General features: G+C 40.6%; 1 protein-coding gene across 1 annotated transcript in view; it reads right to left on the bottom strand.

Annotated features, from left to right (window-relative positions):
* Positions 1–3,826: 3,826 nt before the first annotated feature.
* Positions 3,827–12,589, bottom strand: part of col13a1 (collagen, type XIII, alpha 1) — a 43,754-nt gene continuing 34,991 nt past the window's right edge. Inside the window, exons 32-34 of the mRNA XM_086122504.1 lie at positions 8,922–9,008; positions 4,612–4,650; positions 3,827–4,520 (exon numbers count right to left, since the gene is read on the bottom strand). Coding sequence (XP_085978630.1) covers positions 4,518–4,520; positions 4,612–4,650; positions 8,922–9,008 — 129 coding nt within the window. The 3' untranslated portion in view covers positions 3,827–4,517. The remainder of the gene's footprint in view (positions 4,521–4,611; positions 4,651–8,921; positions 9,009–12,589) is intronic.

Here is a 12,589-nt window from a genome sequence, read left to right on the forward strand (position 1 = left end):
TATCCGTCAGCAGCTACACTTTTTTTTTTTGTGTGACTGAAGGCTGTGCTACCCTAAATAACCTTTAACCCTTTCATGCACCCTGCAACCTGATAACATGATAAGCTGTCCACTGTAGTAACCGCTGTCCCCGAAAGGGTTAAAGACAAACAAACAACGGCCTCTAAAACATGTGTCAGGTCGAAATCATTTTGCTCGCGACATCTACTGGCGCTTCAAACATCACTCAGGTGTCTGTGTCCAGCCTCACAGTAAAATGTTGACACGGCAGCTCCAAGTTGTACAAAGCTCCAAAAAGATCTCTCTGAAGGCCTTCAGGTTCCTCCCTGCTGCCCCTATGGGATACTTGCTGGCGTTCTTACTTCTTAGCCAGTTGGAAGGGGTGTTGACCCTAAAATAGTTATGAAAACACTTGAGTCAAACAATAAGACTTTTGGTGCAAAAAGAGGTTAGAATTTGTGACCAGTATAAAGTGCAAGTCCAGAGTTTTTTGTTGACGGACGACTACACCCGGTTTGCTTTATAGAGACGAAAGGCCATTGACGTGTTGTACTTTATGGCAAGATTTGCTTCAATAAAGTAACTTAAATAAAATAAAATAAACAGCTACTCCCCACATGCCATCAGACTTCTGAAGAATTTATATCACGATTCATCAACCACAATGTAGTATAATTTTAAATCCTACTCAATTGGAGGTTTACACTCTGAAATATTTCTGCAACCGGCTGAACTGAATCGTCAAGTGCTCTTTTCTCCATCAGTATATTTCTTTCATCACTTAAAGTAGTTCTTTTTGTATGTTTTATATTCTTTGTATAAGTAGAGGGAGATTAGCAAAATAAGAATTTTGTTTTTACTGTGCATATGACAAATACACATCGCGCATACTGAATTTACTCCACATTAGATTACAATATTTTGGTCTCAAATCAAATTACCGTATTTTCCGCAATATAAGGCGCACCTAAAAGCATTCAATTTTCCCAAAAGTCTACAGTGCGCCCTATAATTCGATGCCCTTTATGTATGGTGTTATATTCCCCATTGAGTTGTTTACCTGTTCGTGTTTCTATGCCATCTAGTGGTGATTATTAGCAGGAACCAATTGTAACCTAAAAGGTGACTGACAGGTTCACCTATACCAGGGGTTGGCAACACGGGGCTCCGGAGCTGCATGTGGCTCTTTAGCACCACCTAGTGGCTCCCTGGAGCTTTTTAAAATGTTTAAAAATGGAAAAAGATGGGGGAGTGAAAATATATTTTTTGTTTGAATATGGTTTCTGTAGGAGGACAAACATTCTTAACATTTTCCAATGCTGTAAAAATATGTTGAATAAATATTACATTTCAACATTTCTGTCAACGAAGATTTGCATCATAGCCTGCGATACACATTTCTATTAGCAGAGCGGGATGCCAGGCAGGTGGCTGTTGTAAGAAGAAATGGCGTTTCATGTCCAATTCAACTGGGAAATGTCAAAGAATGGCAATCTGAAGGACCGAGAGAAGCATTTTAAAATGTTACACGTCAGTTACGACGGTTAACACGCTGCAAAAGTGCATCCCGTGCCTCGTTCATCTTAGCCCCCGTTATGGCTGTTGCTCATTATGGCATGCGTGTATAAGTGCGTGCGTTTGCATGCGTGTGCGGTCACGGGTTGATCGCGGGAGGCTGGTTGATCGAAGAATAGAGCTTTGGTCAAAAAAGTTCAGGCCCGTAGAGCAGGGGGGGGGGGGGCTCTACAGGATGCACTGCAGGGGAAAAAAAAAAGTTTAATCGGGAAGGCTCAATGTGTCTTTGTAGCCAACTTAGTCCTTTTGATAGTAGGCTAATATAGATACATACAGCGTATGTTGCCTTCTTTCAGAGGCTTTTAATTTGTTTCGGCTCCAGACACATTTGTTTTTCGTTTTTTTGGTCCAATATGGATCTTTCAACATTTTGGGTTGCCGACCCCTGACCTATACACACTCAAACAGACAACTACTTTGTGAGCTCTGCACAGACATAATGAAAGGAACATAATACCACAAGCATAGTTAACTACTGACGAAATGAAGCAAGAATTCTAAGGATAGATTGTGGATGTGAGCCCACGAGGTTTGTGTGCCTTGTTGCTGAATCAATTGTCTTCATAACTTTTGTCTTTCATTTATTCTTTTGTAATGCCATTTATATTTACATGTTTCATGTCTGTGTTTGTGACCAGTTCTGGATGGCTTTGCTCTCTATAAAGCGGCATTGTATTGTATTCCCTTTAGCGTAGCTCCATCTAGTAGATGCATAGTGCAAATGCACCCATTATTGTAGCTTTGATTTGATGCACCCTATGATGATGAGATGATGGTGAACGGTTATCAAAAGCACAATGCAGAGGTATTGTGACATTTCAAACTCAAGGAAGAAGAGTTTGACTCAACTGAAATGATGCTATTCATATAATACCATATATTTTCCAATAATATAACAATGGATGTTAATGATGTCGCGACTATAGGCTTTTCCCATTGCGGGTCGCCACAGAAAGTCCCACAGATGATTTGTCAGAGACATTTTTTTTTCCGCCGGATGCCCTTCGTGACGCAACACATAAATTCTTTTGTCCGGACTTGGGACTGGAAGTTGATGGGAATGAAACCCATGTCATTAACATGAAGGGCAGCAGCACATACTAAACCACTGCATGTCATGTTTATTGTAATAATGAAACACAAGGTTTGCTAACTTGCATACTGTTGGCTGCCTGATGTACCGTCACCTCTATTTCAGTACGAGCATTGAGCTGTGTGTGTGTGTGTGTGTGTGTGTGTGTGTGTGTGTTTGTGCGTGTACATGTGGTTTAATTCGGGTACTCAGTAAATGTAAGCACAGTGATGTCCAATGTTTTCTCAGGATCGTAATTGTGATATTAGAGATAAATTAAACATGGCCACTGTTTCACAAGCTACAAATACAAATCTAAGTATGCTTTGCGTTTGTGTTCATCTCATTTGATTTTTGACTCTGGATTACACTTCACAGGCTGTATATATGATTGGAAATGTTAAAAAACTCACCCCATTCAGTGCATGCAGTGCGGCACGCAGCTACTAATATATGCCCGAGTGGATTAACAACTGCAAACAAGCTCCGGGTTAGTGATCAACGCCTTATGAGTGGACACATCATTTGCATAAACTGTACTTGTACTACATTTGGATAGTGACTTGATCTTGAGGTTGTTCCTATAGACAGGCCAATGCTCAGTGATGAACATTTCAACATCATCCAGATCAATACAGTCGTTGCTTTAAATTAAGCAACCAATCAAGGCTGGCTGAAAAACCCCTAACTAAAATGCATGTGACTGATTGGCTTCCATATGAGTGACGCAATGTGTTGGCTGGAGCAGCCCTTTAAGGGTGAGCGTTAACGTTCATGTCATATAATGGGTGTTGAATACTGACAAAAAGCTACAGTGAATACAGAGCCATACACTTATGAAGCATGCCGCTGCATATAATAATACAGTTTTGGTAAAAACAAGATACAATGTATTGAAGCCTGCAACATGGTTGTTATAATGGAAATCTTAATTGATATGCCGCTGTGCAAAGTCATACTTTCAGGACATTTCATGCATTGGGAATTGGTTAAGAGATCTAAGTTTGGACAAGAGATAAAACAAAATCAAGTATTCAATGTAAATGACTTGGCTAGCCATTTAATTTTAAGCTAATAGTAGTGCAGGATTTATTTTTATTTTTAGTTTTAGTTAGGTGTGGGTCAAAGCCACTCTTGTTCCAAGAAACAGCCGTGGAAATGAATGCAATTACGACAAACACGTGTTCAATATTATCTTCATTAATGTGTTGTTACATACTACACAATTAAGATGTGGCACTCTTGATTTTAGAATACAAATGTTACATTTTGGCACATTTGTTTGGTTTCAACAGGGTCCAACCCAAATTCACTCTTTCATTTTTCTAATGTGCAACAGTATTTGGGAGAGAAATTAACATGAAAAACATTGACAACCCTAAATCAAAGTGCAGGCTTTTACACTCTTTTTCAACACTGTGGGAACATTGTGGGAAAATACAAAAAAAAAAAAAAAGTTTAATATTTTATCACAAGGAGAAATGTTCATCTAAGTCTGTCCAAATACTAAATATAATACCCACAAGAATCTTTCCAGCCGCACAACTCAGTGTAGCATGGTCTTGTCCAATAGAATAAAACGAGCTACAATAAGTTAAAAAGCATTATCCACATCACAGTATGCACAAATATCATTCATATGTAACTGCTAATAATTAATTCTTCCCAATTTCAACATATAAAAACTAAATGCATAGATATAAAATCAAATACATTGTCATGTGTAATAAAATAAAATTAGAAAAAAAACATCTGTACAAAACCTTGCGTTAATTGTTTTTTTTTTAAATGGTAATAGGCTATAATAGGATAGGAAAAAAGTAGAAAAATAAATATTCTATGTACAACCACGCAAGCCATTCCAAAGTTATCACTGCAGGGAGGAAGCAAAAGGCACAATGTTAGTTTGAACAATGGCACTCGGGAAGTTAGAAACATGGTGTAGGTGTCAAACTTTTCCTTACTTTGTTCCAACAGCCTGGTACAGGTAGGCCATCATCTCCCTGGAAAGAGAAAACAAAGTGGTGAACACTCACAAAATAGATGGACATGCAACTGTAAAGCCATTCAACAATTACGGGTGGAAAGCAGATACAAGAAGATCCACTCTCACTCATCGACCCCTCCTCTGAGCCCCCCCAACCAAGTCACCATTTTCACTAAACTGGATCTTCGCAGTGCTTATCATTTGGTGAGTATCCAGGATGGAGATGAGTGGAAGATAACCTATAAGGATGGCCCTTGGCCTCTTTGAATATTTGACGGTGACTTTTGGTCTCACTTGGGACTTGGGTGTTTGCTGTGTTTCAAGCACTCATTAATGACATTCTCCCAGAGATGCTTTCCCAGTGTGTGCATGTTTATCTCAATGAAATTTCTTCTCTCGAACTTCTGAAGAAGACATCCAGCATGTCAGATTAGCGCAACAACGCCTCCTAGAGAACAGAAAACTTCAAATTCGGTGTTCCCACTATTACTTTTCTCGGCTACATACTCACCTGGGGTCATCTTAGGCTGGATCCCACAAGATAGAGCTGCTTGCCAAGGAGCCTCAAACAGTTCCTGGGGTTTGCAAACTACTGCTTTTTAAATATATTTCAAACACCAACACAGCACCTGAAGTGCCTTCACATGCCCCCATTTGAGAACCACTGCTGTAGCCTGTCTTCGGGTTATCATCCCCAGTCCAATGAACAGTCAGAGAGAGCCAATCAGGACCTGGAAGCAGCCCTTTGGTGTTTCTTGGCCCTCCATCCACCTTCCTGGCGCCTTTCATGGGTCGAGTATTTCCACAACTCCCTCACCTCCTCAAACAAAGACCCATCTTTATTTATGGTCGCCTATGGCAGGGGTGTCCAAAGTTGGTCCTCAAGGGCCGCTGTCCTGCCTGTTTTCCAGCTCTCCAAGGAGCAACAGACCTGATTCAATTAATCAGGGTCGTTCTAATGTTACTTTAGAGCTGGCTGATGAGCTGATCGTCTGAATCAGGTGTGTTGCAGCTGGGAGAGCTGGAAAACAGGAGGACAGTGGCCCTCCAGGCCCAGAGTTGGACATGCCTGGCCTATGGGTATCAACCCCCAATGTTCTCCTCTCAGAAGCAAGAGGTCACTGTTCCCTCAGTCCATGAACATCTCATCGTTGTCGTGTCATTTGTAGGCATGCCAGAGCTGCCCTGTCCCTCACAGCCCAACACAACCATCAACTGTCCGATAGGCATCCCCTTCCTGCCCCAGCACTCCAAAGAGGTGTTCTTGATGGTTTCAGATTTCGGTAACGCAATTGGCAAACCATAGATATAGTCAGTGAGGATGCTCACTATGGAGTACGGATGGAAGGCCACCAGCAGTTTTTGTGTCAGGTTGTTACTCCTTAGAACCCTCAAGAAATTCAGTCTTTGCTGCAACTTCTTCACAATAGTTGTATTCTGCACACCCAAGAAGTGAAGATCAGGTACCCTCTCCACGAGGTCCCCATAGATGAGCAGTGGCTGAATGTCTGTCCTTCTGTAATGCCCAATAATCTCCATTGTTGTGGTTTTATTTAGGATCACGTTATGTTGACAGACCACTGCCAGTCGCTGCACCTCATCCTGGTGTGCTGATTCATCCTGCCCAGAGATGAGGTCTACCACATTTACTGTATATCATCCACAATGATGGGGGAACAGTCATAAGTATACAGGGCGAAAAGTAGGCGACTCAGTACACAGCCCTAGGGGTACCCCGTTCTGAGGCGAATGGCCGATGAGACGTGTGTGTGTGTGTGTGGGGGGGGGGGGGGTTCAGGAAATCGAAAATCCAAAGGCAGATAGAGTAAAACAGACCCAGGCCTGGCATGTTATTCACCAATCTGTAGGAGAAGATGGTATTAAACGCTGAGCTGAAGTCTACTAAGAGCAGCCGGACGTAGCTCCCCTGCTGCTCTCGATAGGAACGAGCATAGTGGAGAGCTATTGCTAGGGCAGCCCCCCGTTGACCTGTTGGTTTGTAAAGGGAGAATCAGAAACCAGGAGGAGACAGGAACTGATGTGAGCTCGGACCGGTTTTTCAAAGCACTCCAAGCCTTTGGGTGTCAGTGCCAGTAATAGTCATTCAGTCCACTGATGTTCTTGGGTGGGGTACAATGATGGAGGACTTCAGGCAGGGAGGGACAGTTGCCTGGCTTCAGGAAGATTTGAAAATGGACGTGAAGATCACAGGCAGCTGAGCAGCACAATCCCTCAGCTCCTGTCCTGAGATGGTGTTGGAACCGGCTGTATCTACACTTTGTGATTTTGAATTTTTACTTTGATCCACAAACTGCTGTCAAAACTATCTTTGTTAGGTGCACATCAATTTTAGACCACACTTCATCCATCAATTTCATACTGTCGATGCACAATAGCACATGACACTCTCAGGAGGAAAGATTTTCATTCCTTTTTTTTTTGATAAAACAAGTTTGAGCAAATGATGATCAATAAAAGGATATTGAACGAATGTTCCCTTTAATTTTCCATGCGGATGAGAATTCACAAAAAGTCACGGAGCTAATCCGTCCACCACAGTACCGCCAAAATCAAAGTCAAACCCCCTTGTATCAAAGTAGAGCAATGCAGATTTGTGATGCAAATAGGATTTGTTGTAGTTTGAAAGAATTGGTCAAGGAGTCATTTTATGCCACTTTTGATGTTGTTAATCAGCCCAAATTAAACAGGAATCAATGTAAGTAAATATGAAACTTGTAATAATCTACAGCTCATGTTCCAATTTCATTTTATTTTTCAATGTGCTGCGAGTGCGCTGAGAGTGTGAGAGCAGTGTGCAATTGCTTACAGGCGCATAGGGGGAACATTGTACTGAACCAAGTCTGACTTCATGTGTGAAGGTAAAATTTGGTGAAATGACCAATATACTATGAAATACATACATACATACATTTTTTACAAACCTTTAGTATGGCATTCAGTGACAGCTGTGTGACAACACTGATTTGCAGATGCTCTGCAATGTTAAGTGTGCGAATGTAGAAGTAAAATTGAATTCAAGAAAGAAAATGAAAATAATTCTATGCATGAAAAAAAATATATATACTGTATATATACAGTACATACACACACACATACATACAGTACACACACACGCACACACACGCACACACACACACACTTCTACTTTTATTTGCTTTGCACAACCTGTGGTAATGTGGCCCATAAGATTTGGTGCTCCATGCAAGAAATGAAAGAGAACCAAAAAATAAAAAAAACGGATTAACTATGGTTATAAAAAGTTCAGAGTGTATTTGTACAGCCAAGTACCTGTATATGAATGTTTAGTTTTAGAATGAAAGTTTGTTATGTGTCACAATTGGTAAGTTATGAAGTTGTGACCGAGGTCACTAAATTGAGTGTAACTTCCTTCAAATGAAGATGGTCAGTCAAAAAAAAACAAAAACAAAAACAAAAAACAAATTTAAACCAATAACAATTTACGTAAACGATAATTATTTTCATGCAAACTTGCAATGCAAAACCTAATAAAGTGCAGGCATCTTACTTTATGATGCTATTTGCAACTCTGATGTTAATGGTAGGTAGCTAAATGCATGCTGGGGAGGAAAGAGAGAGCACCATACCACAGGACAAGGGGCATCCAGCCCATCCAGGCCTGGCAAGCCCGGTTCACCCTTCTCTCCTTTAAAGCCTCGGAAACCCTGTTTGTGAAATCATCCATTTAAAACCAGCTTTGGAGCTTAAGTTTGTCCTCCACCGTTTGGGGACACGAGGATTCGCCCATCTGTCCGTTGAGCGACTTGAAGGTTTACCTCAGCATGCGGGCAAACGGGACTGACAGGAACAGAATTCATTGAGATGAGAGCGTCAGCATTCTTGCTAATAAATGTTTCTTTAAGAGAACAGAACAACTTGACTCGGAATGATGTGTATGGGCCAAATGTTAAGCACATAAGGTACATTTGACCGTGTTTTGTTTTGGATTGAAGTCATATGCGGTTTGTGCATATGGCACAGTGCATGCATGGGATTTGAAGACCTAATATGTGTTGAGATTGTGTGTCTTCAACTGCACGTGTTGAAAAATTCAAATAAGGGATGTTTAGACTCCCCCCAAATAAAATGATATTCATATCAATGATTTATTCCCATCAGTCTTGTACCTTGGGAGAGAAAAGAGACCTGAGGTTGATGAGAACCAGAGCCAAAAAGAAGATTTTTTTTTCAGCAGTGACCCCCATTTTTTCTTTTTGGCTCTTATATGTACACAGATTACTGACATACCAACGGACATGGGGCATCTAATCCAGGTGCTCCTTGGTCTCCCTTATCCCCTTTGGCCCCCCTGTTGCCTTTCTTGCCCCTCTCTCCCTGCAAACAACAGTGTATTAAACAAATGAGTTTAGTCCTCCTTTGTGCAAATTTGAGATTCTGCTATATTAATCTAGTTGTTATTCATTTAACATGAGAAATACATTAGTTCCGTGTGTTGCTCTGTATTTTAAAGGGGACATTTTCTTGACAATAATATGTTGTATGCACCCCCACTAGTCTAAACCAGGCATCGGATTAATATTGCATTTGTGGAGTATGAATTGATGAGCAAAAACCTCCCATTTTTATCCATCTCAGGGGGCGGCCATTTTGCCACTCGTTGTTGACTGAAAAATGACATGATTGGCCGTTACCTGAGTCATGAGCGACTGTGAGGTCATTTTCAGTCGATAGCAAGTGACAAAATGGCTGCCCCTTGACATGGATTAAAAACATGGGTGGATTTTGCTGGTTCATTCATTGTTTCACCAACGCAATATTATTCTGAATTCTGTGTTTAGATGAGTGGGGCTACATTGAACATGTTATTGGAAAAACATGTTTTGGGTTGACTTCCCCTTTAAGGCAATAATAGAATTGGTGAATAAAGGGCAGAGATAGTTGGGGAATGAGGGATGGGTTATCAAACGCCAGTTATGTATTTTCGAGGGAATGATCTGCTCAATGCTGCATGTTTCAAGATCGCAAAGGAAAATACAGTACTCTTATTTGGTCTTTGTTTGATTGTAGGTGCTCCAACTGCACAATACAAAAAAGCCCAACACAAATGAGGCTAAGGTATGAAATAATCCATGAGGTCATCAAATATAAAATTTACCTGAGTAAAGTACATCATATTTTTCTATTCAAACATTACATGTTAATTGTTTGTGCCAGAATTGGAATTAGCCTAATTGGATTAGACATCAGTTCACATTGCACGTTTGGTCTCTTTGGGGTGTTTAGGCATAGAAAAAAAAAGTAGTGTGTTTCCGGTAACCCGACCGACCGAGAATTTCTACGTCGAAAAAAAACTTTACGGTCGGCATTCTTTTCAAACAACCCTCTACATTTTTGTGTAGAAGGTTTACGTCGGTGCAAACTCTCGCGATATTCAAGTTGAGCGCTTGCATCGTTTGCCCTGTCGTCTGTCAACAACATTGAAACATGACGGCGGCCACGATCTGCGACGACAGTTTAAACCGCGTTTTCTGTGTTACAGTTGCATGCTCGCACCATAATGTTAAGAAAATAGCATCCATTTTTGTATCGAAAAAAATCTGCGAACTATTTGATGAACACCACGGGCCGAGTAAACACGAGGGCGGAGGAGGACGTCGACGGAGGCAGCGGCGCATCCCGGCCCCCCCGAGTCCGGAGCGGGGAGAAAACTAAATAGGTGGCGGCGGCGCCGGCCACAGAGCGGCGGGTTCAATGTCTTCTTGTTTTATGTTTTATGGTTATTTAAAATTTTTGATGGAAAAAAAAAAGATTAAAAAAAAAACAAAAACTTTGTCCGACCTACCGACCCTATGTTGAAATTTCATGTTCCCGGAAACACACTATCTTTTTTGTTTGGCCTTAGATTGGACTGTTTTTGTTCAATGTGGATACAAAAACGATTTGACATTCCTGGCATTTGAACAAAGGAGTGTAGACTTTTTATATCCACTGTACGTGCTCTTTTTTGAACACCTGTTCATCAAGGTCAAGGGCTGTCCTTGTTTCAAGGTTTGCATAATGGAAGAGTACTGCTGTACTAACTGCTATACTGCTGTACTTTTTTTCATTTGATTGTTTTACGAATATCTCTGGCCTAGAGGTCAGTTTCATACAAACATTTACTGACTTAACTACTGCGTTACTTCATAGTTAATGAGTTAGAATACGGCTCAGTCATACTTCCCTTAATGGACATTCCGTGAACATACCAGGCACGTTCTCAGTTTGTTGTTTATGTGTTATGTAACATTAGCAAATCGCACACTTATTCAGCCTGTTGTTCATTTTTTTTAAAAATTGCCTTTCAAGATGACATGTATGTTCTTGGTGTTGGATTTTATCAAATAAATTTCCCCTAAAAATGCAATTTAAATTCCAGTGCGACTTTGTTTTTTTCTTCTTTAGTATGCATTTCATGGCTGGTGCGATTTCTAATCCGGAAAACATGGTCGGCCCACGTCTTTCAAATTGCACTGCGCCGAGAGGAGTCACTTGAGTTTGGCACGGAATGCTTCCATTAATCATACGAAGTGAGCGTGCTGTTTCAAGTATGCTCAGTGTGTAAGCTTTGACTTACTGAAGGTAGTTCGACTTAACGGTGTGTGTACACGTAAATAAAAATCTCATCAGCAGAATTTTAGAAGCATGCAATGATGGGAGAGCATCACTTGCCATTTAGGGGATATGGAAAAAGGGTCAGGGGTTGATTCATGAGCACTTGCATGGCAAATGTACAGTTAAAAAGGAATAGGCAAAAAGGAAGTGTAAGAGGAGGAGTATTAACCCAGGACTTTAATTAGAATGCAGGAGCAGGAGGAGGAGCAGGAGCCCAAGTGTTGTGAGAGGGAGAGAGGGCAACCCTTTGCGAGAAAAAGAGCCATGGGGCAAGGTGGAGGGAAGGAAAAAGGGGATAGGAAGACCTGTGGATACAAAGGAAAGATAGGACAAGAGTAAAAACAACTCCACGATTCCATTGCTTGATCTTCAACACTTTCAACTGAATGCTCACTCGTAGCCGAATTTAGAATATTCTTCATTCACCATGTGGATCAAGTATTTTCATTTGAGTTCGCTTATCCCTTGGAAGTCAGTTGAATGTGTTGAAAAAGTCGATGAAATGTGAAGACTTGATTGATGGGAGTGGAAATATTAAACAAGGACCATGTTAATAGGAAGGAACAGCAAGATTATTTTAGCGGTAGGGTATTACAGTCAGTTTACATGTGGTGGACAATATATAAAAAAAAAAAAAAGATCTTTCTCAGATTAAAAGCAGAAGTCACAAATTAATCCCCATAACATCTCGTCACTAAAGCAAATACGGCAACTGTAATGTGCCATTTTAACAAAAAGCATTTGGCCCCCTTCGTGATTTTTTTGTGCGTGATTTTTTTTGTTGCATTAACCACTTTTAAATCTTCAGATGTGATAAGCAACTTTAAAATCTCACAAAGAACACAATTAAATATTCAATGCAGTTTCAAAATCGCGCTTTTATTGATGAAGCGGAAAACAAATCTGACCCCTTGTGAAAAATAAATTGGCCCTTGACTCTCAAAAGTGGATAACTGTGTGTATCACAAGCATTTGTGATCACAGGTTAAGAGTCTTTAACAAAATGTTGTCCCACTCTTTTTCACACAATCACAACAGCATCTGAATTAGATTTAAATAACAATTCATGCTATTTTGATGATTTCTTGATTTATTTTGTCAACAAACTCCTCAAACCCAGCAACAACATTTCAACCTCTTTTACATTCGGCAAATGTAATTCATTCCTATCCTACTTTAAATCCAAAATCGACATCCTCTACAGTTCACTCACCACCTCACCCACCCCCCTCCCTTCTTACCTGTCTCCATTCCTCCAACTACTCCACCTCTCTCCAAATTCATGCCCGTCTCCATACATC

This window comes from Hippocampus guttulatus, chromosome 10 (genome assembly GCF_054856545.1).
Source record: "Hippocampus guttulatus isolate MCC_2025c chromosome 10, RoL_Hgut_1.0, whole genome shotgun sequence".
NCBI classification, from domain to species: domain Eukaryota; kingdom Metazoa; phylum Chordata; class Actinopteri; order Syngnathiformes; family Syngnathidae; genus Hippocampus; species Hippocampus guttulatus.